We start from the raw sequence: 27512 nt of genomic DNA, 5'->3' as shown, positions 1-27512 counted from the left end.
AGCCTGTACCCCAGTTCTGTTTGCACAAATAAATAAATCTTAAAAAAAAAAAAAAATGAAGAGATACCCTACTGAATAGGAAAAGTATTTATTCACCACAGGGCTGTTATCTGACAAGGTGCTGTTATCTGACAAGGGGCTGTTATTTAGGATGTACAAAGAGCCCACACAATCAACAAGCAAATAAAACTACCCAATCCAAAAGTGGGCAGAAAAGCTACACAGACAATTCTCCAAAGAAGAAATGTAAATGGTCAGCAGGCCCATAAATAAATGTTCCTCATCAATTGTTACCAAGAAATGCAAATCAAAACCGCAATGAGATCTCACCTCACACCTGTGAGACAGCCCACATTAAAAACAAAAAACAAAAAACACAGAAACAAAAAGTGATGGTGAAGATGTGGGGGGAAAGCCAGTCTCTTACTCTGCTAATGGGAATGTAAACTGGTCTAGCCACTATTGAAAGCTGTGTGGAGGTTCTTCAAAACACTATAAATGAATCTGTTATATGACCCAGCTGTTGCCAAAGAATACAAAAACACTAATTCAAAAGAAAACCTGCACCCCTATATATATTGCAGCACTATTTAAAATAGGCAAGATATGGAAACAACTGAAATTACCCCCAAAGGAAGAATGGATCTAAAAGACACGGCATATTTACATAATACAACTTAGAGATCAAAAAAGATAAACTTGTACTGGCCCTCCCAGGTGGCACAGTGGGTTAAAGCACAGCACTAAGAAGCTTAAGCCACTTCCGCATGAGTTCGATTCCCACCTGCCCCGGAGGTGACCACATGGCGTGGCAGACCTCTCCTGGCCTGCCCGCTGCTCCCCTCAGCAGTGTACTTCGTCGATCTGCCTGTTCTGCTCCCTACTCTGTCCCTGGTGAATCCTCTCACCCTCCGCATCTCTGGCCTGTACCCCAGTTCTGTATTAATAAATAAATAAATCTTTAAAAAAAAAAGATAAACTTATACCATTTGCATCAACATGGATGGAGTTTGAAAGGATGATGTTAAGCAACAAATGTGAGAAAGAAAAAGAAAAGCATCAGATGCTTTTACTAATATGTGGAATATAAAGAAAACAAACAAAAGACCAAAGGCAAACCATATAGATATGAGGCATTCATGAAGGAGGGGGTGAAGAGAGGGAAGGTGGGACAGGGGTGGGGAGCCAAGTACATCTATCAAATACATTATCAAGATTTTTACAGAAACCATGACCAAAAGAGTAACTATGAATTTAAGTTTCATTTTCAATTCAAAAATATTGAATTGTCAATGATTAAGTTATTTTACAACATTTAACATATGCTTTAGAATATCTATTGTGGTTGTATCATCAGAAATCAAAATTAAACCATTTGCATAAGAATTGGTAAAACATACACCTGAACAATAATATTCAAAGAAAAATGTTCTGAGATGCTTCAGGAAAAAATCTAGCATGGCTTCCTCTTGGAAACAGTAATTTGGTTAAATACAATTAATGACAATCATAAAAGATTTCAGATGACTATGTATGACTCACCTTTGCAAATAATCTACATGAGCACTCAGTGACAGGCTACATTAAGCAATGGACTACCACTGAAGAGACATTAAACAATATAGCAAATCCATATTAAGAGAGACAGTTCATAAAGACTTGTAATCTGAGAATCTATCTCCTTTTAAATTATGATCTAAAAGTCCTATAGCAAATTATGCAAGGTGAAAGGTATACCTAGAAAAACATATTCTTATCCAGGATAATTACTAAAAAATAGATTAAATATTTGGAAGCGTGCATAGAGATTTACCAATACTCTTTGGAGATAGCCTGCTGTGATGAATAAGAATTGGAGTCCTACAGTCAATTACCCAAACTTAGAATAATAGCACCTAACTTAGAGAGTTGTCAGAATTAAATAGCCAAGTAGGACCCACCTTGGTTAAGGTGCAGCACTATGAAGCTATCTACGACCACTGCAGCTGAAGTTCGATCCCCGGCCTAGGAAGAGATCCACATGGTGTGGCAGACCTCTCCTGACCGACCTGCTGCTCCCCTCAGCAGTGTTTCAATAGATCTGTCTGTTCTGCTCCCCACTCTGTCTATGGGGAATCCTTTTACCCCTCCCCTGTCCCTGTTCCTCTGGCCTATACTCCAGTTCTTGTATGCATAAATAAATACATCTTTTTTAAAAAAATGACTCAATATATAGAAGGTCAAGTACTTAGCTATAAGTACTTAGTGCAAAACATATCCTTAAAACTGCTTATAGTTTTAAAGTAATTATTATAATGTGTATTATAATGTATACATTACATGCATGGGGAGTTTAAAACTGGGAAATATGGAACAGTCCCATATAACTGGCCACCTTAGATTCCTAGAGACAAGGAATAAGTATCTAAAAATCATATTTATTTTACCACATTATTAAAAAATCTGCTTTTCATTACTTGTTTAAGATTGAGTTCAAAAGGCTATATGTCTCTAGAAACACTTAATAATAATGCTGGAGCACAAACTATACATTTTCCCCAACTACTTTGTTACTAGGATTGCACATGGCAAAAATACACCTCTCCCCCAAATTCAATCTAAGAATGAACATATTTTTCTTTTATTTGAAAAGGTAGATGAACAGGAAGGAATCTACCAGCTATGAATCATCATGTTTCTGAGTGTTAATACAGATTTTGCCTAAGTCTGGCTGAATCACTTTGCCTAAGTCCTCTAAGACTTGATGGCAAAGATTGGGCTGGAGAATGAAAGAGAACTGTATAAAGGATAAATATCAATGAACTAAATCTCATTTGTGAAGAGGTTCTCATGCTTCATAACTTCTACAAAGCAAAATTATAACTTGTCAACCTTGGAGGAATTAGTATTTACCAGAGATATTTTTATGCCAGACTTCATAAATGAAAATAGATGAAAATAGAGCTTGTTTTTTTTTTTTTTTTGAGTCAACAATCAACTTACTCCTGGTAGAATTCTGATATGTCTCACTATATTTGCAAAATATATCTATTCTAAACATGTCTTTGCAATAGTACATAAGCAGAGATTAATTCATAAAATAATTAGTAATAGTCTTAATCATTTTAATGGAGTATAACAACCAATAGAATATGCTTCTCTAATTAGAATTCTACATACTTAAGAAAAATTATAACAAACTAAAGTACTTAAATAACTGAAGCAAAGGGTAAAATATCAATAAATGAAAGATTCTCTTACCAGAATAAAATGATCCTAATATTTCCTTTCTTCCAGAATGCTCTTGCAGACTTTGCCCAGTCGGGATAGGGTTTGTCCTGAAGCATCATATCAGTGACCTGAGCAAAGAAAGGACCTAATTTAGTGCTTTCTAAAATGGTATAAATATATGTATATGTGTACATATATATATGTGTTTGTGTCTGTGTGTGTATACGTATATATGTATATATGTACATATATATATAATTCCTATTTTATTGAGAATCAAATAGGTGTGCACTGAAACATTAGAATATATGCAAAAGTGTATTCCTTCAGTTAAAAACTTTAAAGGCTCATTTGGCTTTCATAATAAATGAGCCTCTTTAAGTTCAGATATTGAAACTTTTTTAAATATCAATGATGTTTCTTTCTTTTTTAAAAAATATTTATTTATTTATTCACTACAGAACTGGGGTACAAGCCAGAGGTTCAGGGGCTGTGAGAGGCTTCACTAGAGACAGAGTGGGGAGCAGAACAGGCCAATTGATGAAGAACACTGCTGAGGGGAGCAGTGGGTAGGTCAGGAGAGGTCTGCTGCACCATGTGGTCACCTCTGGGGCGGGGAGCTAACTCATGCTGAAGTGGCTTTAGCTTTTTAGTGCTGTGCTTTAATCCGCTGCGCCACAAGGGAGGGCCAAATATCAATGATGTTTCTTTTATAAAAAGAGGAAGATACTAATCTCTCCATAGAAACAAAGTACCTATAATAACTAAAACCCATATTTTAAAAATAGTTTCAGAAATCCCAAATTCAAGCACTTCTTGGTAGGTCTAAATATTTACCTATAGCAATAGCTAAAGTATTACCACATATTCTCTCCTTTTTTTTCTTTCAATAATAATGAGATACAACACTGGAACCAAGTTTCATGGAAATTCAATCTAATTACCTACAATTTTCTCCTTGTCATTAGTAATTCTATCCATTCTTCTGAAAATATTCTATCTCTATCTCTCACATACATAGATGTTTACCATCTTCTGAGTCCGAAGTAAAGTCCTTTACCACTGCAATGAATTAATTGTCCCCCAACACAGCTCTCAATGATCCTTCCCTCTCATGTTACCTATCACTTTCTACTTTTTACCTTGGCTTATTTATATTCAGTTTTTCCCTCTGCTAGGTTATAAAATCTTGAAGGTGAATGAACATCTATCTTTGTACTCTTGCCAAAACCTGAGGATTTTTTTATAGAGAATCATTTAAAATATTTGCTCAAGTAAAAAATGATGAAATGAATTAGGATATCCAAGTTCATTTTTAAAGATACATTAATAAAGCAAATTCTCCATCAGTCACATCACCTATTAGTAGTTTCAGTGAAAGTCCAAAGTCTCATAAATAGACAATCTGTTATAAGCCATTTAAAAACATATGATGGGAATGGGGAGTAAATTTCATTCTTTCTCATAATAAAGGAGTATGTTTGTAGATGTATATACAAGACACACACATTCTTTCAAACACACAATTTCCTTTCCCCAGAAAATCTACCTTATCTTCAAGAGAAGAGAACATTATTTCTTTAATACTTTTTAATTCAAATAAGGCAAATTCAAAATTAAGAAAATTGCTATAAAATATATTATCTTGCATCCAGTAAGGAAGAATTTTCACTCTTTATCTATTAAAATGTACTTTCCTCTTGCCCTGAAAGCTTTTAAAACTGTGTTTACGTATAATTTCTAACACTAACCTGGCTAGATTTGCCGAGTTTTAATCATCTATGATGAAAGACTATGATTCATTCAGTAGGCATTCTTTCTAAGCTAGAGACCCCCTCAATAATACTGAACTTCCTACAAAAGGCGTATCACTTCTCAAGCTGGCTGATCTTGTTGAGTTACAAGAAGTGGTCTCTGGAAACTTTCGATGGGATATCAAGGCTCTACACACTAAAATAAGATACAATTAGAAGAGTGGGGAAGGAATCCAGTCTGCAGAAAATAATTTATCTTAATTCTTTCTATGCTTTCTCAACATCATTTCTAGGTAGAGAACTTTCAAGCTTGACATATTTGATGAGAGTCAAAGAAAATTCATTCACTATCAGTGAGTAACCCTGAAGATTTACACCATCTCTAATTTAGGTTTTACAACTAAAAAAAAAAAAAGTAGCAACGATAAGTCATTTAATATAAACTCTTGATTTTTTTAAACTGTTAATTACTTTGATAAATATTTTTAAACTGCTAATTACTTTGATAAATATGGAAGCAACTAATATTAATCCAAAAAGGAATTAAGTTTGTTTTACTCAGTTTTGAGAGGAAACTTGTTTATTGATGATTTTCTTATCTATTTATTTTCTCTTGCCAGTTTAAAATCACAAGATTTCATTTTCTCAGTCAGACTAATGCCCATACTAATCACAACAGACTCATGATACATATCAAAATGCACAAAAGGAAGATGACAGAATAAAAATTAATAATGAATCAAGTGAGCTACATTGCTACCAAAAAATGAATAAAGAAAAAGTAAAGACATTAAAATCCATAAAAAGATTTATATCATAAATTCCCTTGAAGAAAAATTACTGTTCTTCTAAATACCACAATTTCATCCACTATTCCTTCATACCATTCTTGAATAACACTTATGTGTCAAATTTTATTTTTATAAAACTTCAATTTAAGTCAATAGACATTCAAATATTTCATGTTCTCTCAGCTCTCTTAAAAAGATTTAATTAATTCTGCTCAAAAACAGTTATGTAGTTTCAAAAAAAAAGTCTGTGTGATAAATATTTTCAAGGAACAAAATGATTACTGGGTGGATTTTATTCAATTTTCAATGTTTTCTCCAGGGAACTTTCTGGGAAATACTTATTATATTTTCTGGTAGAAGGCAATCTGCCGTTATATGACCAATTATTACAGCAGCATGTTTTACAAAAATGACATTCAATTCAAGCAGAAAGGATTTTTCCCAGGAAAATGGTCAGATACCACAAAACAAAAAATTTTCTTCCGATGCCAGACATTTGCCCTTTTTCACCCCTTGTTTCAACTTTTTATTTTAAGTCATGACATCAGATCAATGTCAGGTCACTTGCAGTTAAATTGTCAGGTGCAAAAACAGTCATTAAAGGAGTGCATTCAATAAAGAAAAATCCAATTACCAGCTGAGTTAGAGAAATCAAATTTATTTCTGGTATTGGTCAAGGACAGTTTTTGTGGGAAAATGTATAGAAAAGGGAGGAGAGATGATGATGTAAAAAGGTTGCTTTGCAGCCGAAATATAATACCAAACCTGTTGATGCATTCCCCAAAGGAAGAATATGAGAATTTGAAATTGAGATCCTGCATTCTGAACAGGGGGAAATTTAACTCTTTGGGTCTCAAATTCATTCCCTTCTATTTTACACTCCAGTAGGCCTCTGCACAAAACTCAGAAATTCATCAGGGTCCTTAATACATATCTTGTGAGATAGTCTCTCTCAACAGAATATAAGCCAATTTATGCCACATGTATTGGACAATCTGAGCAAGGACATTTAGGTCGAGATCAAAAAGTCAGTAGATGATGTAAAAGCAATAGATTCCTGGTGACCCTGATCTCAGCACTATCACTGCTATGGCCTGAGTTCAATCCCTGGCCAGAAGCTGACTCATGGCACAGCAGATCTCTCCTGTCTCTCCTGCTGTTCAGTTAGGCAGTGATATTCAGTAGCTCTGCCTGTTCTGTACCCCACTAGCCTAAACCCCAATTTTTCTATGTGAAAAAAAGGATAAAAAAAGACAGCCATTATTTAGTGAAGCACATTTAAGAGAAACTATCCTGTTAATAAACAAGCACATATATTAAGGATATTAATGATGCAGACAGATAATTTTCTTTACATGCTAGCATATTATTTTGCAACTTCTTTTCTAGTTAGCAAAATGTTTTAAAAATCATTCTATACCTATACTTATAAAGCTGCTTAGATAGTTTCTCCTCATTTTTGTTATCTACCATACCTTTCTCATGGGCATTATTTTGAAATATAAAAGGTTTATATTACTTTTATAATTAAACTTCATGTAATATGTGTTTGCTACTTCTTTAAATTTTATTACTCCTTCTTATGAGTAAACTCATTTTGCTTCTTCTCCTTCTGTCTACCACCCTGTTGTACTTTTCTTATATTACTTTTCTTATTAACTTTTGACTCTTTTAATATCCTACTCCTATTTTTTAATCATCCTTCAATAATATCATCTTTTTACATTTACAAAAGATGGGGGAAATTAGAATAATATTCTATTATGCCACATATCACTTCTGTGTTGTTAGGATTTGGGAATATTTCTCATTCTCATTTAAAATCATATGCTATACATTTCTTCTAAACTCAATCCTAAAATAAAGTGGACTCAGCGATCTTTTCCAGTAGTACTTCTAGAGTTTTGACTTTATGTCCAACACCCATATTTTACTCTGCAGTACAATCTCCAGGAAGATTCATGAGAACAAGATAGGCTACCAATTGAAACAATCAACCAGCTCAGCAAAGTGGCAAGTGATAAAATCAACATAAAAGTTGCCTTTCTGTATATAGACAATGAGGCAGAACTGGAAAACATTTTTAAAATTATGCCATTCATAATCATATCAGAAAAGTTAAATACCCAGGAGGTGTTTACAAGGTTAAAATGAAAAAGGAGGAGACCTATACAAAGAAAACTATAAGGCAATGTTAAAAAAAAGTAGAAGACACAAAGCAATGGACAGATATCCCTTGCTAGTGGGTTGAAAGGCTCAACACAGAAGAGACAGCCACACTACCCAAAGCAATATACAGGTTCAACGACATCTATACTAAAATGTCATGTCATGCTTTCAAGAAATAAGAACAGAAACTGAAATTCATATGGAAACGCAAAAGAACACAAAAAGTCAAAGGAATTCTGTCAAAAAAAAAAGGAATCTATAGGGTTAAAAAAAAGTCTATAGCATAGACTTCATTTATCCTATAAAGCACTAATAATTAAAACAGAAGAGTACCTGAAAAAAAAAAAAAAACACACACACACACAGAACAATGGACAATCGAGAACCCAGAAATAAACTCACACTGATATGGGAAGTAAATATATGACAAAGGAGCCAAGATCATACGTTGGCATAAGGACAGCCTCTCCATTAATGGTGTTGGGAAAGTTGGACAGCCACATACAAAAGAATGAAACGATCAATAGATCATGATCTCATACCTACGCAAAAAATCAACTTAAAATGGATAAAAGACATGGATGTAAGAACTGAAACGATAAAATACATAGGAAAAAAATATAGGCAAACACTCCATGACATAGGCTTCAGGATGTCTTTGAAATTCTAGCTGCAAGTAAAACAAAAGAGAACAGAAATAATGTGGACCATATCAAACTAAAAAGCTTCTGCATGGTGAAAGAAACCATAAACAAGACAAAAAGACGTACTACTGAATGGGAGGAAATGTGTGCCCTAGATCTGACGAGGGGGTTGATTGATAGCAAAGATCTACAAGAAGCTCATAAAACTCTACAAATAGAAAACAACTCAATTCTAAAAAAGGGAAGAAAAGGGGCCTTCCTGGCAGCTCAAGGGTTAAGTCTCAGCACTGTCACTTCCTGAAACTTGAATTGGCTCCCTGGGCAGGGAGCTGACTCTTTGGGCCCAGCAGACCTCTCCAGTCTAGCCCACTGCTCCCCTCAGCATTATACTCAGATCTGCCTGTTCTGCTCCCCTCTGTGTTTCTGGTGAAACCTCTCACATCCTACAATTCTGGCCTACACCCCAGGTCTTTTATTCATAAATAAATAAAAATAAATCTTTTAAAAAATGGGCAGAAGAGTAATGTTTTGTTTTTAATATTTTTAAATTTATATTTTGCATAGAAGAATTGGGTTTTAGGCCAAAGATGGAGGGGTGGGGGTGGGAGGATCATGGTGAGAAGATTCAATCAGTGCTCTTTTTTATATGAAATGTGAAAAAAGAATAGACAATTGAACTGATATCTAAATATAATCACTTAGTCTTGGTTGGAAGGCATGTCCCACTTAGCACACTGCAAATGTTTAAAATTATTTATTAAGATTCCTAACTCAGCCTTCAACTGGTACTTATTAAGCACCTTTTCAATGCCAGATATTTGATATTTAAGTGAACATATCTGCAGAATATAAAGAGGATTCAAATCTTAACATTCAGTAAAAACAAAGGTGAAGATGGAAAAATTTCAGGCACATGTGATCACTTAATAATGCAAGTAATTCATCAGTTCATGCAAGTCAACAAATAATGAATATTCTGAATGAGTAAATTCCTCTTCTTGCACTACTCAAAATCACTTAAAAATTACACTGACTGAGGTGACACTGGTTTATAGCACTGTCTGTGATTTAGGGGTCTAAGTGACCATTCCCACCAGCAAAACACCCAAATAGCCCACCACTGTGAAAGGGTGTCTCATCAAAATAAACATTTAAAAGCCAATTAAATAGTATTAACAAAAATGAAAGGCTAAATAATTTAAACTTTACTTTCAATTATTTTTACTTTTTTTAAATTATTACTTTAAACAGAACTTAAAGTAATCAAACCCCATTTTAGTATAAATACAAATATAATAATTACACTTTTCATGTACAACAAAAATGCCCTAAGTAAGTTCTCTGCTTGACCTAAAACATTATTTGGTGATGAGGAAATCAAAGAGTGCTCTCTGTGCAGCATATCCACGCACTGCAAACCACCACGGGACAAGTTAACTCTTAAATCCTACATTGTCTCAGCCCTGGTACGCAGGTGATCTCCTGGCTGCCTGGGACTATTCAGATGCCTCCCTTTCCCCTTTTCCTAGTATAGCTGTTGTTTTTTACATTGAAAATGTGAAAAAAGGAAAATTCTACAGTCTATTTTAGAAGTTGACAGAATGCAAGGAAAAGAAGTTTAGGATCACAAGACACAAGTCAGAGGTGGTAGAAATGCATACAGACAGGTATATGTATTTCCGAGTAGATAATCTAGCACATAATAAAGTATATTTCAACTAGATAAATGGATCTAAACCAGTATGGAACAAAGTGCTCATTTTTCACTTAGATGAAATATTAAAAAAATAAATAGGTGCTTGTAATTCAGAATAAAATATTCAAATATAAAAAGTCTAGAAGATGATTAAATTATGGACCATTATTCCAAAAAGTAAAAGATACTTCTGTCATTCTGTATTTGTTTGGTAGGGTACCTAATAAAGCAGCATAAGTTGGTGTTTTAAACAAGATTTATTGGCTCACAATTTTGTTTCAATTTCCATTTATATGGAAGAAGTGGGGTGTAGGCCAGAGGTGTGGGAGGTAAAAGGATTCCCCAGGACAGAGTGGGGAGCAGAGCTGGTGGATCTACTGAAATCCACTGGTGAGGGGAGGAGCAGGCAAGACAGGGAAGGTCTGCTGCACCACGTGGGTCAGCTCCCTGGCCAGGGATCACACACACACAGCCCCAGGGGCTGCCCATAGCATGGTAGCCCTGAAATGTAACCCTTGCACCACATGGAAGGCCCCCAAGAAATATGATTTCTATTGCCTGAGTTACAGACTCCCCAGTCCCTCCCAGACAATACAGCACCTCTCCGTCTCTCTTTGGATTTCCCATGGCAGTCTTGGACACCCACTATTCTGACTTCTATTTCCATTTTATCTTGAATTATATCATGACTTGATTTAGCCTTTTTCTTTGTTTGAGCCTTATATTAATATAGCCATAAAGTATGTAGGAATTTGAACATCGGCAGCTTCAAATTTTCTTAGGGATGATTTTGAAGAGAAGTTTGGCTTCATATTCAGCATATGTGGTAATATAAAAATTTAATTAGGTTATCTGACTACCCATATTTATTATGAAAGTGAAATGTGAACAGTATGTAGCCAAAGGAATGCTAAGTATTCTATAAAGGCATTTAGCAGGTAGAATTTTCAACTTTAAAGGATAATAGGGAATGTGGTTTCTAATTTGTTAGTCTTCTTTTGCATGAACATTATAACAAATAAGTCATCAGCAGCAAATGACTTTCATGGACTTATAAAATCACTTCAAAAACACTTAATAACTGTCTCTGTAAAATTGTTATCAATATCATTATACTGAGAGAGGAGTATCTCCCCATCACTGAAATGCTCTTTTCTTGACTTTGTTGATGACACTTTGAGAATTCATTGGGAACCTTCTGGTGGCCTAGTGGTTAAGTCATTTGTGCTGTCACTGCTGTGGGCTGAGTTCAATTCCTGCCAGGGAGCTGACCCACATGGCACAGCAGACCTCTCCTGTCTCATACCCTCTGTTCCATGCACCAGTGAATTTCAGTTAGTCCTGTTGTTTTGTTTCCCACTCTGTCTCTGGTGAATCCTTTCATCCCCAACACCTCTGGACTATACCCCAGTTCTTCTACACACACACACACACATCTATATCTAGATATATGTATATATTAACATAGGTACACATCAATTTTTTAAAAAGCCATTAGATGAAATTATAAGTCCGTATTTGGCACTTATTAGGCATAATAAGTTTTAAATACTAAGAAAGCCCATATTTTGCCTGTGATATGAAGTCCCTGTGGTAGGAACAGGATGGAAATGACAACATTCTACCAACTTTAAAAGCAAAATTTATTGTTTGAGGACTTGCTTCCCAAACAATTATAGCTCAGAATACATTAACTTACCCATAGCCAGAACCAACATCAAAACATCACATACCCAAGCCAAAGGGAGAGATTATTTGTTAATGAGTTAAGAGTCACTGGTCACAACCACAAAAAAATCAACACTTAAATTAGAGGAGAAGATGGGGCGTAGGGTTTTGGTATTTCTTCCTGTTCATTTTACTTGTCTTTAGCTAAGCATATTAATATAATGTGCTTATGCACATTGTAGTCATGTCCCCTGAAGTCCCTACCAATATCATCAACACCCACCATCGTAAGGCGTCTGGCATTTTTTTGATATTTCATTCCTGACAACTGTTAATTCTGCCCTAGGCACCTATGTCCCACATCTGAGAAGGCTGACAAGAAACTCTGGTGTCCCTTCCCCTGGTACCAGCAGGAAGTTCAAAACCTGTGCAACCAGACCTACTCAGCACCATCCATGTCCACCACAAAATCCCAAGTGAACATCATTTTCTGGTTCCTTCAGGTCATTAATTTTGGACCTGTTTGGGAGCCATGCTCACTCCAGAAACTTCACTATGAGGGATAAAGTGCTTCATGTTCTTTTGTCACAAGTGTGACATCATTATTTTCACCATCTGAACACATCTGCATGGCATCCTAAAACTTTGGAGCGGTGACACTGTAACAAACCTAATGTCATCATGATGAGTGAAGAACATTTTGTGGTGATTGTCTGAGTTTTCTTACTTTTTCGGACACTGAGGGGAAATGGTTGAGAAGGAAAGGAATACAGTCACCATGTGCTGCTACACCTCGATCAGCATCATGTCACCACCCTCGAGTCTTATTTGGGATTCTACTTTATTTCCTCATGGAATCTTGGCAGTGTATGATGTAAATATATCCTCATTACCCAACCACAAAAGGCTTTCACGAACTGAGCAGTTCCACCAAAGAAACTTCCTGAAATCTGAACTCCATGCATCAAAAGCTGGTAGCATGAAAAGACAAAAACTGATGATGCATAAAATACTGAGATAACAAGTTTCCAACTGCAGTTCAGTGAAACTACAAGATGAAGAAGGTCTAAAGCAGCTGAATGATGCCTGAAATATATTCGCTGCCAGAAATGTAAGTTTCATGACGATAGCAATCCTGTCCATTTGGGTCCCCATCTTCTACCATATGTCCAGGACACAGAAGGATTTCTGTGTGTAGCTGCTGAATGAATGAGAAAAGGTAAGGGAACGAATTTTTTAACAGAAGGCATCAAGAGAGGCATGGGCGGCAGAACAGACCGATGGAAAGGCTGGGATAAGCAGCACACTCTAGGTAGCCTGCTCAGTGGCAGCTACTTAGAGCCTTTCCAGGGACCAGTGTTGGTGTGATGCCAGTGGGGGTGGTAGCACACGGTGACAGTATCCTTTGCTTCCCAATGTCCCCTCAGTGTCTGGAAAAGTAGGAAAACTCGGGAGATGCAAAATGAAGATTCTGAAAGACGTAGAAATTGCAAAATAAACATAATTGTAAACAAGAAGGAGATGAAGCCCAAGATGCATGTTATCCACACACAGCGTATTTCCTTGATTATACATTTATTTACAGATAAGCTAAGTAAGGAAACATATTAAGCAAATATTTCAAAGACTGAATTGTGTTGTATTTTCACATGCTTATATGTGGCATTGACATATTGTACAAGAGGCGGGTATGCTTGCGAGTGAGCCCTCCTTATGCGGTGTTTCTGTTTGTTGGTACTTCTGCATCCATTTTTGATAACATGATCCTTAACCCTCCTTCATCTGTCACTCTCTAAGGAAAAAAGTCTAAATTGCTTTTCCTTGACACTAGGGAAATACTGTGCTGGTAGGAAAATATATGTAGTTTTCCCTTTTGGCTGCTCCCTCACCCTCATCATACACCCCATATCACATACACAGCCATGCATGTATGATCAGCCTCACACAACAGAATTTCTAGCTGAAACAAAGAGAACCCTGGTTCCAACCAGAAAGAATTATACATACTCACCAAGGAACATTAGCTGAGTATACAATTAAGTAAATGGAAACCATGGATGAAAGTTCTCTAAATTACTTAGTGACACCATGAATGAATTGCTATAGAAAGTATCTGGAAAATCACTGGCAGCATCTACTGGTAAACATTAAACCTGGTATGTGTTCTACAGCTTTCTAAAAGCACAACGAGGCTTTCACAAAGCATGAATATTAATGCACCTCCTTATTATCTCCAATGATAGCCTGCACTGCTTTTGTGATGTATTGTACCTTATTGCTGGGTCCCTGCTGATTTACAATGAGTCATGGACTGTTTTATTATTAAGTAAGGAAATTGGGCATGTCTCAGAATATAGAAGTATTTAGGAAAATACACCTGAATCATCTGAATACAGAAATATACACAATCAAAAGGACCTTCCCAGAAAATATTTCAAATACTGTGTTAACAAATGCAGAATAAATATGATGTAACCCCCATACAATTTACTTTCCACCACACTGAATTACAATTTAGACTAAGTGGAAAGAATGGAGCTTATTACTGTTTTTTCTGAGCAAGAAATGAGCAGAAAAATGTTTATACCTCTTCTGATGTGCTATTCCTTATGGTTAGCTGAGTTATCATGATAGTATTGATGATAGTCGCCCAATATTACATGCTTAGAAATTTATTTTCTGTCTTATTGCTTGAAACAATTAGTAGTTTTCAGTATTATACCATCTCTGTATTGTTAGCATAAATAAGTGATGGTTACTAGAGGAAGAAATCATATAAAATAAACCAAAATCCATTGTCTTCATGACTTGAATATATGGATGGAGAGCCTACTGAAAGGGAAGTGAAGGATATTTTCAAAAATATGATTATAAGAACCACTGTCCACGAAGGAGCTCTTGGAACATAAAACAAATATCTCCTCAAAGCAAAAATAAATACCATTTAAATATCCTATTAAGTGTTCCATTTTTCTGAATGAAACACTGAAAACATGTCAGCCAAAGGAATCAGCTCACTCAGGCCCAGATCCTCTACACAGTCTGCCATATTGCTTGTATAATATCATAACCAATATGTTTCCTAATACTAAAGCACAAGAAAAAACATATAGACCAGTAACTGATGAACACTAAGAAAGAAAATTTCTACAATACTAACAAATCAAATTCAACATTAGACCACAAGGATTATACATCAGAATCAAGTGGGATATATTTCACAGATGTAAGGATGGCTTAATAAATGTAAATCAAAAAAATGTAATGCTACAGATAAAAACATGATACTATAAATAGATGCAGAGAAATCATTTGATCAGATTAAGCACCCATATATGATTAAAAAAAATCTAAACATGATGGTAAAAGGTTGAACTAATCTTAATATAATAAAGACTATATATTTTAAATTAGAGACAAGTTGCCAACTGGCACACAAAGCCCATACCTTTTTTTATACATTGTAAATGGTAAGTCATCATGAAAATAACTCAATTGATAGTTGCTTCAAAAAGAATTAAATACCTTGGAATTAACCTAACTGAAATAAGGGACCATAAATGAGAAAAAATACTTTATTAAAGGACTTACATAGTGACATAAAGAGATTAAAAAATATTTCATGCTTATGTACAGGGAGAATCAATATAATGAAAATGACTATCTCACCTAATACAGTGTATAAGTTTAACACATTCCCCATTAAAATATCAGCAATAATATTCAAAGAATTTAAACAAAAATACTGAAGTTTATATTCAACCACAAAGAACCTTCACTGGTGAAAGCAAGGTTGAAAAAAAAGTAGAGAAACTACCTAACCTCAAACTTGACTATAATGCATTAATACTAAGAACAATATGGTACTGGCATAAAAAAAGACGTGGGTCAATGGAACAGAAACAAAAGCCCAGGCATAAATCCATGTACATATAAGCACCCAATCTCTGATAAAACAGTTATGACCATACAATGGGAAAAGTCAGTCTCTTTAATAAAAGGGAAACTGGAAAATCACACATGACAGAAAGTGGATCACTTTCCAACTCCATACACAAAAATATGTTCAAAATGGATTAAAGATCTAGATATATAAATCTGTAATAATAAAATGTAGAGGAGAAAATACTGGGATATGCTGTATGACAAGAATGATAATGATGTTTTTAGAAACCCAATTCTTATGGCAAAATAAATAAATCCAAAAATAAACAATTGGGATTATTTGGCTTTAAAAAGATTTTACAAGGTAAAGAAGCTTAAAAAACTTCCAACTGTATGGGAGAAAATATTATCCAATATACAACTAACAAGAGGTAAATATCCAGGATACAGAAATCCACACATATCAACAATATAAAAGCAAATGGTCAACTAATAAATGAGCAGCACATGTGAACAATTTGTCAAAGAGCATATCCAGAAGGCCAACAGATATGTAGGGAAAAAAATGTTCATTAATTCTTGAATAAGAGAGACACGGGTTAAAACCACAATAAGATACCATCTTTCCCACTTGAAAGACTTCCAACAAGTGATGGAGAGGAAAGAAGAGAAAAAGGACCCTTATTACACTGTTGGTGGAATATAAGCTGGTGCAGTCTTTATGGAAAATGATCTGGATTTACCTTTAAAAACTTAAAATGGAAATACCATGTGACCCCAATAATCCCACTCAATTCCAAAGAATATGAAACCAACATCATCATCATCAATACAACAATACCAAACCCACTATACACTCCACAATGTAAACTGTAGAAATAGTTTCAATGGGGCCCTCCCTGGTGGCTCAGTGGGTTAAAGTGCAGTACTGTGGTGCTAGCCACAGCCGCTTCACTCAAGTTCAATCCCAGGCCAGGGTGGCGACCCACATGGTGTAGCAGACCTCTCCTGTCTCTCCCACTGCTCCCCTCATCAATCTGCCTGTTCTGCTCCCTGTTCTGCCTCTGGTGGATCCTCTCACTGGCCCTCCATCTCTGGCCTCCCAGTTCTGCATGCATAAATAAATAAAATCTTAACAACAAAAAAAAAGAAATAGCTTCAATGCCCAACAAAGATGACTGATTCACAAAGATGTGGTATATCCACACTATGGAATAAAATTAAGTGCAGTCATTTTAAGCAAAAAGTAGGCATTTGGGGGAATTATGTGTAGTAAAGCAAGTAAGAATAACAAAGCAAATACTGTACATTTATACAGCAAATGAAAAATTAGTAAACATTATATGACACTGAGATCTCTGAGTTTAAGGGGTGGGGAGTAATCAAAAAAGGACCAGAAGAATAAAAGATATGATGAGAAAAAAGAACGAGACATCCAAAATGAGCTTAAGTGTGCAATATTGGAAACAGAAGTGGACCTATAATCTAAAATAAAAAAATATTTCAGTCAATTCCATTAGGTGGTAAATCCCAAAATACAGGTCAGTGGGGTGAGAAGTAGTTCAACTGGTTTGACTTCCTAGTCTTAAGTCAAATTAAAGGCTGAGAAGTCAACCATCTGACAAAACTACTTTTGTTCCATTTTTTGAGAGATTATAAGTAAGTCAACCCCAAAGTAATGTTCTTACAAATGTAAGTAAACACTATTTCTATACACTCTTGTGGCCTAAAGACAGACCTAATTACAACCCTATGAACTAAGAGTTTAGACAGGCTAACGCAATAAACAAAATGTGTTTCAATGAAACAAGATTATTATTTTAGCACTCACTGTCTAAAAATAGAATCATATATTTTAATTACAAATGCAAGTAAAACCTAGTTTTTAGGACATATTTTAAGTTAGACCGGTAAGTGTACTTGAGTCAAACAGCTGTGTTTTTTGTGGATTTGTCATTATATTTGATATAGCTACATATTCAAGATGTGTTTACTAAAATTGTTGCAACTCTACATCTGATCTCAAAGAGCATATGAAGTCCAAACAAGTAGTAGAGAGAGTCTTGGAACCTACTGTAAAAAAAAAAAAAAATAGAATGAAAGGCCTTTAAACTTTTCATGTACTTTCCCCAAATTTTCCCATACATTCATTCCATATGTCTTATAATAGCACTTGCTTATTTTCAACAAATAAGTCACTGTGGTTAATACTTCACATACTTATTTTTTATCATATTCAAAACATTAACTTTTCCCATAAATTTGTGAGTCTTTTTCTTAAATCTTATTATTACTATTGCCTTATTAGTCTTTCTCTCTTTTGAAATCTTATTATTACTATTGTCTGGCATATCTTCTTTAGTATGAGTCTGTTAGGGACAGCTTACTTTTATTTTTCTGAAAAGCTCTATTTGGCCTCGTCACCACAGCAATGGATATATAATCTAGACAGAAAATAAAGAAACAATGCCTTAAATGACAAGTGATGTAAGATATAATCAATGGATATTTACAGAGCATTCCACCTCAAAAAAGCAGAATGCATATTATTTTTAAGTGTTCCTATAGGTAAACAATATCTAGAGACATGAAATAAGTCTCAAGACATTTCTAAAGACTGAAATTATAGCAAGCATTTTTTTTTATCATAACTGTATGAAACTAGAAATCAACAAAAAGAAGAAAAGGAAGAAACCAAAAAATTGTGGAAACATAAAGTTTGCTGCCAAACAATTCTTGGGCCAAAGAGGAAATAAAAGAAATTTTGGAGATAAATGAGAAAACAAACACAATAAAATTACAACTTAAAGAAATACAGAAAATCATGAGAATATTATAAACAATTATCGGCTACCATTTGAACAATCTAAAATATGTGACAAATTCAAGTCTGACATAGAAGGAAATCGGAAAACTGAATAGACCCAACCTGAGTTAGAAAACTGTAACAGTAATTAAATCTCCCAAAGAATAGAAGCCTAAAATCTGAAGATTTCACTAGTAAATTCTACCAAAATTTCAAAGACTTAGTATCCATCCTTCTAAAACTCAGTAGGAAAAGCTTCCAAATATTTTCTATGATGCCAACATTACACTCATTCTGAAAACAGGCAAGGGCATCATACAAAAAAGAAATCTACAGCCCATTCAATATCATTTATGAATATAAATGTAAAATCCTCAACCAAATGCTAGCAAGACAAAATCAACAAAATAGTAAAAGCATTATACCCCATGATCAAGTGAGCTTTATTTCAGGGGTGAAAGAATGGTTCAATATAAGCAAAAAAAAAAAACTACAGTAAAGTGCAGGCTAAAAATCAATATGCAAAATATGTTGTGCTTCTATACCCACAAAATTAACTTGCAGAAAGAGAAATCAGGAAAACAATCCTATCTACAATCATAATCAAAAGAAAACATGCCTTGGAATAAATTTAACCAAAGATGTCATAACCCTCATAGTGGAAACTAAGTCCTTGGTGAAAAAAAAAAAATGAAGACACAAAAAGATGGAAAGATATTTCATGCTCATGGTTTGGAGGACAAAGGAATAAACACATTTAAAATAGCAAATAACATAAAAATTAGCATTAAAAATAAATATATTTAAACATATTACCCAATGCAATAGATAGATTTGATACAATCCCTAGTCACAGAACAACAAGAAAAAAAAATATGGAATTATTTGGAGTTTTAAATTACTCCAAATAGCTAACACACTATTGAAAAAAAAAAAAGAATGAGTAAAGAATGAGTAGAGGTAACATGCTTCTCAACTTCATACTATACCTCAGAGAAATAGTAATTAAAACAGCATGTCAGTGAAATAGAAATGGACGCACAAGCCAGTGGAACATAATTGAAAGCTCAAAAATAAAACCTCACATATAAGTTACAACAAAAGAGCCAAGAACTTACAATGGAAAAAGAAAGGTGTCTTCAATAGATGGTGTTGTGGAAACTGATAGCCATAAAATGAAAATAGAACATAACCTACCATCATAAAAAAAAAAAAAAACTCAAAGTAGATAAAGATTTGGATATAATTTAGCTCTTCTGCCCATTTTTTTGACTGGGTTAATTATTTTCTTTTATGTATTTTAGATATCAGCCCTTTGTCAGATGTGTTGTGTTGCAAGTATTTTCACCCACTAAGTAGGATATCTTTTGTTTTACTGATATTTTCTTTGGTTTACAGTAGCTTTTAGTTGAACAACAGGTGGCCAACAGGCACATGAAATGGAAATCAAAACTACAATGAGAGAACATCATTTTGATGTGTGCCATATATAGATGTTGATGAGGATGTGGGGGGGGGACCCTAATGCACTGTTGGCAGGAATGAAGACTGGGTAACCCCATATGGAAAACAGTATGCAAGCTTCTCAAGATATTAAAAATGGATCTACAATTCCACTCCTAGATATCTACCTGAAGAATGCAAATATGCTAATACGTATGTCCCCATATTTATTACAGCCCTGTTTATAAATAGCTAAGTTATGGAAACAGTGTAGATGACAAAGATAGAGAACTGGATCAAAAATGTGACACACGTGCTGGAGTATACTACTCAGCTATTAAAAAAGAGATGAACTGCTGCCATTTGCAACCACACAAATGGAAGTGGAGAGGGTAATGCACACCAAAATAAATTAAGAGAAAGACAAACACTGGATGGTGTCCTATGTGGGAAAATACAGAAGCAAAACAAAGGGTCAGTTAAAGACAAACCAGTAATAATCTCTTAAAGCTGACTGCAAAATGGAGGCAGCCAGAAGGGGAGGGTGGTAGGATGGAAGTGGAGGAGGGACGGAGCCCAGTGGGATCTGGCAGAGGTTAATTAGGGCACTGGTGGTGGACAGGGTGTTAAAGTATGCATGAAAAAGTTTGTACCTATAACATCCTGAGCAGATACAAAAATTTAAACCTTTTGTATGGCAATAAACATAATATTTCAAGCAAAAAAAATACATTGATCAATAGATGATTCATGTTCTTTGCTCACTTAATAAAGCAATTTAACCATCTTTTATTACAGGCCTGTGAATATTCTGTCAAAAAATCATACTTGGTGACTATTCACATAAAAACAGGTAACCCAGGAAATGCGCACAACTTTTAGCCACCTCATACAAAATATGCTGTCTAAAAATTCTAAATCATTTAAAACTATGGACTTAAAAAATTATTTATTTATGCATACAGAACTGGGGTAGGCCAGAGGTGAAGGGGCAGTGAGAGGATTCACCAGAGACAGAGTGGGGAGCAGAACAGGCCGACTCACAAAGTATACTGTTGAGGGGAGCAGCGGGCAGGTCAGGAGCGGTCTGCCACGCCATGTGGGTCACCTCTGGGGTGGGAGATTGAACTTGCACTGAAGCAACTGTGGCATCCTAAACCACTGTGACACCAGGGAGGGCCAAACTATGGACTTTTATTTATAGAACAGACCCAACTTTTATAAAATCACTTGTATACCCTCTTATAGTAACACAAGTTAATTTTGACAAACTTCTAAGTTAGTTCCTTAAGTGTTGAATAATTGCAGTAATAACTTTTGACTACTTAAGGCTTCTGTGCCTTTTTTTCCTTTTACACAAAGGACCTGTAAGCACTGCAAATACTGAGAATATTTTGTTGTTTGGGAGAAGTAGCAAGATAATTTTTTGGGGGGGGGCTAGTATATTTATTTCCCAGAGTGTACTATCGTGCAGAAGCAAATCTAATGTTCTTTTAGCATCTTTAGTTTATAAAGCTATTTCAAAAACTTTATATAATTGTGTGTATACACACACACACACACACACACATATTTTAAACAGTGATAATTAATCCTATACAGAGAAAATACTATTTTCTGCAACAAAACTTGGAAAGAAAGAAAGATTCCCAACAAATAGATATGTGCAATAAGTATTACACATGCATGCAAAATAAATTTTTCCTGATTATGACATGCTGCAGATATGGGAGTCACTTGCTCATTTACATAATAAGCCTTTATTAAGAATTACTAAGTAGTAACGCACTTAAATTCTAGACTCTTAAGCTAGAGCAATGAAAGTAAACAAAAAACATGGTATTTATATTTTAATGAGAACAACGAAATTGAAACAACATTGTTCAAATTATATAAACATGTTGGAAGGCAGTCTGTGGTATAAACAAGAGAACAATGAGCACTGCAAGACAGGTGAGAACGCCAGGGCTAAGTAAATGGCAGCAGAAGATCGACATGGATGCAGTAGACCTGAGGTGGTAAGGATAGGTTCCACTGAGAAGGTGACATTTGAGCAAAATGGACAGGAAATAGAAGATGTTGTGCACATAATGGAGAGCAGCAGGGACAGGGAAGCATGTCACTAAAGTCCGCTGGTTGCTTCCATTTATCCACTGACCGTTGACAATAAAAATCTAAAAATAACTGGTACCAGATGAGGAACTCTTTGGCCCTATGGCCTCCAGGGAAGACACATTAGGGCTGAGTTGCATTATAAACCATACTCATTTACCAATACTCTTGATTCCATCTCTTAACCAAATTAAGCAATAAAATGAATCAGTTGAGCAATAAAATATATAAAGACTGAAAGTAATAACAGAAAAACAATGAGAAATAATCAGAATTCACAAGCAGAACAGCAAAACCAACACTATTCACTGAAATTTCAAATGAGAAACAACCAGAGTCATTGAAAGAAGAAAAAGAAATGGAGGTCTAAAAAAAAGAACCCAAATTAGTACAAGTAAAATCAGCTATGGAGATGTATGTAGTTCTCATTGACCAGGAAATTAGCTGTGACCATTAAAGACTGGATCTAATCCTTTCTGCCTCACTAAGTTGTTGCCAATTATTTTACTGTATTTTATAGCACCCTTTCTAATATATTTTGGATGAGGCTCCCCCAGGTTAGAATCCTTTAGATCATTGTTTAATCTAATTTTTAGATCAACCTTTAAAAAATAAAGATTTAATTTCATTACCCGCCACTTGAAATAGAAAGTTAGCTATATTGATTTTTCTTTAGACCAAGTGTATAGACAAATCAATGTTAAGTAAATCATGGATTAGAACTCCATGAGTCACTTAGGATATTACAAAAGTTCTCTCTCTTCAATACTTATACTAGAGTCTTTGTATGATGCAATCATCTCAAAAACGTAAACATTTTATAGTAAAATGGGAACATTTAAGGGACTCAGATGATTGATTCTCAAATATCAGGACAAACAGCTTTATTTGAAAAGCTATTAATGTCTTTTTTTTTAATTTAATTTTATTTCTCCAGACCTAGCACGAATCCAACATTCCTGCATCCCCATCACTGGAATATACTTCAGGTTAAAGATTACACTGTATGCAATCTGAATTCCTTCGCACTAAATTTGGCATATGGTATGAACTCAAGAAACATTACCAAGTGTTGAGCATTAGAAAAATGTGGCCCAACAAGGAAAACAAAATGTATTCAGACTGAAGAGAAGTAAAATTACTAAACTGTCACTATATGTAGATAACCTAGAGATAGAGATAACCTTAAATTCTCTACCAAAAAAATAGCTGATAGAAACAATAAAAGATGCAATTTATAACTCATAAAATTAATGTATAAAAAAATTCTCTTTGTAAATGAAAACAATGAATCAGCAGGAAAAGATGAAAACAACACCATTTATGATATCAGCAAAAATGAATTAAATACTTAGGAATAAGTTAACCAACAGTGCAAAAGACTTTATATACTACAAACTGTAAGATGCTGTAGAAAAAAAAAATTGAAGACAAAAAGAAATGGAAAGATATTTCATGATAATGAATTAAAAGAATCATAGTGTCGGGCCCTCCCTGGTGGCGCAGCGGGTTAAAGCACAGCACAAAGAAGCTTAAGCCACTTCTGCATGAGTTCAATTCCCCGCCTGCCCCGGAGGAGATCCACATGGTGAGGCAGATCTCTCCTGACCCGCCCGCTGCTCCCCTCAGCAGTGTACTTTGTCCATCTGCCTGTTCTGTCCCCCACTCTGTCTCTGGTGAATCCTCTCACCCTCTGCATCTCTGGCCTGTACCCCAGTTCTGTACGAATAAATAAAAAATAAATCTTTAAAAAAAAATCATAGTGTCAATATGATCATTTCACCTAAAGCAATATACAGACACAGTACAATACCAATCAGATCATGATGGCAATCTTCATAGAAATATAACAAAAATATCCTAAAATTTGCATGGGACTTCAAAAGATCTCAAATAGCACAAACAATCTTAATGGAAAAAGAACAAAAATGGAGCCATTATTACACTCGCTGAATTCAATCTATATCACAAAGTGACTTTAAACAACATAGTGCATGTGATAATAGAAAAAGAAATAAAAATGGAGAAGAATGGAGTAAAACTGAGAAACCAGAAATAAAATCATAGACATATGGACAACTAATTTATGATAAAAGTGTTAAGAGCATAAAATGGAGAAATGAATGTCTCTTCAAAGAATGGTGTGTGTTTTGGGGTGGCGGGGGGGGTGGTGCGGGGAGATGAGGTACCAGCAACCATAAGACCCATAGATAAGGCTGTCACCCAGCACAGGGTTTAGAGTTAGTGCCAAAAAGACACCAAGGTACCAGTAAGAGCCCAGACCATGTGAAGAGTGGGGGCAAAACCACCTCAGTGAAAGCCCATACAACAATGTGCTCAAAAGGCGAATAAAGAGGAGATGGAAAACCAAACAAATAGCCACATGAGAACCCAGAGAACTACTACACAACAGACAGACAAACAAAGACAATCAAAAGGACATGGAAGATGTTTTCTCCCTCTCAGCTATAAAACTCCCAACTTGTGATTAACGAAACTAATTTTTATGCTATCATAAAAGATAACTCAGGCCATTCGCAATGCAGATGGAACTGGAAGGGAAGATGCTCAGCAAAATATTCAAAAGGAAAGAGAAAAGTATTAAATGGTTTCACTTGTAGGTGAAACATAAGGAAAACAAACAAGAAGGTGGGGGGGGGGCAAAAATAGCCATTAAGAAATTTGAGAAAACAGAAAAAGATCAAAGATACCACATGAAAATTCAGAAAAATGAATTTTCTGAGAAATAAAATCAAAGAACAAACATCAGAACTAAGGTTTTAAACAAGAAAATAACAGATACACAATGTAAAACAATCAATACATTTTGTTTTAAAGTTACAGTTACAGACATTGAATAGGACCAAAGGGAAAAGTGAGTCAGTGATTTTGAAGATACGAATGCACAAATAATCAAGGTAGAAGAAAGAGAGAAGCAAAGTAAAAGATTTAGGAGACACTTCAAGAATAATGAGTATTTAGAATAAGTAATAAAGGAAAACTTCCCAAACTTGGGAAAAAAAACTAAATATAAATATAAAGGATGATAAAAAAACATCAGGGTAACTAAGCAAAATGATACCTATACCATGACATACAGAATTACATTTCCAAGAGTTCAATGCAAAAAAAAATATTGAAGCTGGTGAGGGAAAGAAGTATATAACCTACAAAGGAATCCAGATCAAGTTAACATCTGACATTTTCCACTGAAGAAAAACTATGAGTAAGCAGGGAATGGAATGATCAAAATACATAAAAATAAAATCTGACAGTAAGGAATCTATATACTAGAAGGCTGTCCATCAGATATGAAGGAGAAAGGTCTTCTCAGAGAATCCAAACAATTTTTTTTGGAAAAAATTTTAGTAGTATTAAAAAAATCAGCTTATTAAATTAACCATTTTCCACTTAAATCAATTAATATAGTGATACAAAACTAGAGCATTTAACTGGGGGGGACCCCTTGAGTTGGTAAACTAAATTAATATAGTGAGAACAATATCCATCGTTCTACCTTTTGTTTGATAGTCAACTTTACAGCTTTTGCCTGAGCTGTGAAATGAACATGTAAAGACACAGAGAGGGAAGCATGTATGTGTGAACATGCAATAAAATATTAAAGATTATCATGACCTCAATTTTTTTCTTATATACCTCTGTCCATCTGGATTAAAGAAATAGGGAATAAATAAATAAGCAAATACATGTACCTGGATACAATAAAAAAGCACATGTACTATTAAGTAGTTTTAAGACTCCAACTATGCAAGAAACTAATATGTACTAAATAACCTGATTGCCTTGAGAATTAAAGAGGATATCTAAATAAAAAATGAATTCTTAACTTAACCTTAACCTTCTAGTTTTCTTTCACAAAATAATTTTAAAATGAAGGACAGTAGGCCCTCCCTGGTGGCACAGTGGGCTAAAGCACAGCACTGAGAATTTAAAGCCGCTTCCACATGAGTTCGATTCCCACTTGCCCCGGAGGTGACCACATGGCGTGGCAGACCTCTCCTGGCCTGCCCGCTGCTCTCCTCAGCAGTCTACTTCGTTGATCTGCCTGTTCTGCTCCCCACTCTGTCTCTGGTGAAGCCTCTCACCACCCCTGAGCCTCTGGCCTGTACCCCAGTTCTGTATGAACAAATAAATAAATCTTAAAAAAAACAGAAAAATGAAGGACACTAAGGAGGTTCTTCTATTCAGGACAGCAATAACTCTTCTGTCTAGATAAACAAAGTGCTACTTCAAATTATGTAAAATTGAGCAGAGATTGCAAACATTGCTAGATTTTAAAAAACATATGTTTCTTTCAAAAACAGGCTATTAAGATAGTAAATCATTCTCATTTTCACCTACCCCCATTCCATAGGAAAGCTGGTTTAGTGTGACACAACATATGGGGATGTTTGGCGGTAAGCAATTCACACACATGCCTTCCTCTCTGCATCCTTCCTTGTGCATTTAACAGCTCAGAGTGAAGTTGCAAAGTTGACTATCAATTAAACAAACAAGTTGCACAGTGAAAGGTACTGCTCTCACTAGACTAATTTTTCTTGGTTTGCCAACCCTCAGTCTCCGGAGCATAAAATGTTCTGATTACTTTCTTGCAGGCATAAGTTTCAGTAGGAAGGGAATTCAACAAGGATTCTTGACTCAACTGTCAGAGTTGCTACTGAAAAGGGTGAGGGATTTCCATTATCTCTGTAAAACTTGTCAAAATCTAACCATACTTCATTATCATGACTCCCAAAGGTCCTTTTCTCAAAAGTGTATGTTTTGGAAGAGATCCTTGCCAAATCATCTGCTGATTATTCTGCTCTCTGCTTGCTAGAATGTTCTCAGGAGTTCCTATTGGGTATGTATCACCTTCAGATTCAGATCAATATAGAACACATTGGTGACCTGTTTTAAAAGTGCTGCCTTGTGTAAGAATGAGTAGTATATAGCATGTGAAAAAAGGTACTAATAATACCACTGTAAGAAAGTGGGAACTTACTATATGTATCTTTTAGGTAGGTCTAAGAAAGAGCAAGAGATCTAATGAACTGCTTCATCTCAAATATTACCCAGATTCTTTCTTTGCTCTTCATGAGGCCATCTAGATAATCCCTGATAAAGTCCCTATTTTACTATCAACTGATTAATAACCTTAGATCCATTTGGAAAGTTCCTATCAGTGGCATGTCAGTGTTTGAGTAATCATGGGCTGGGAATCTTCAAAGAACTCTATTAGGATTCCATTAAGGATATGTGCTTTTGGTCTTTAGCTTAGGAAGTTCATGCTGATTATGAAGGAAGAAAGTAGCCAGGAAAAGAATATGAGAGCAG

At 35.0% G+C, this 27512-nt stretch overlaps 1 protein-coding gene across 1 annotated transcript in view; it reads right to left on the bottom strand.

The window, feature by feature from the left end:
* LOC101636091 (transmembrane protein 117) overlaps positions 1 to 27512 on the bottom strand; it is a 355789-nt gene that overhangs the window by 95138 nt on the left and 233139 nt on the right. The window contains exon 5 of the mRNA XM_004694771.2: positions 3241 to 3338. Coding sequence (XP_004694828.2) covers positions 3241 to 3338 — 98 coding nt within the window. The remainder of the gene's footprint in view (positions 1 to 3240; positions 3339 to 27512) is intronic.

The sequence above is a fragment of the Condylura cristata genome, unplaced genomic scaffold, assembly GCF_000260355.1.
Source record: "Condylura cristata isolate star-nosed mole 26May11 unplaced genomic scaffold, ConCri1.0 scaffold00047, whole genome shotgun sequence".
Taxonomy (NCBI): domain Eukaryota; kingdom Metazoa; phylum Chordata; class Mammalia; order Eulipotyphla; family Talpidae; genus Condylura; species Condylura cristata.
The sequence above is the reverse complement of the archived record's forward strand: the minus strand, read 5'-3'. Positions and strand labels throughout refer to the sequence as shown.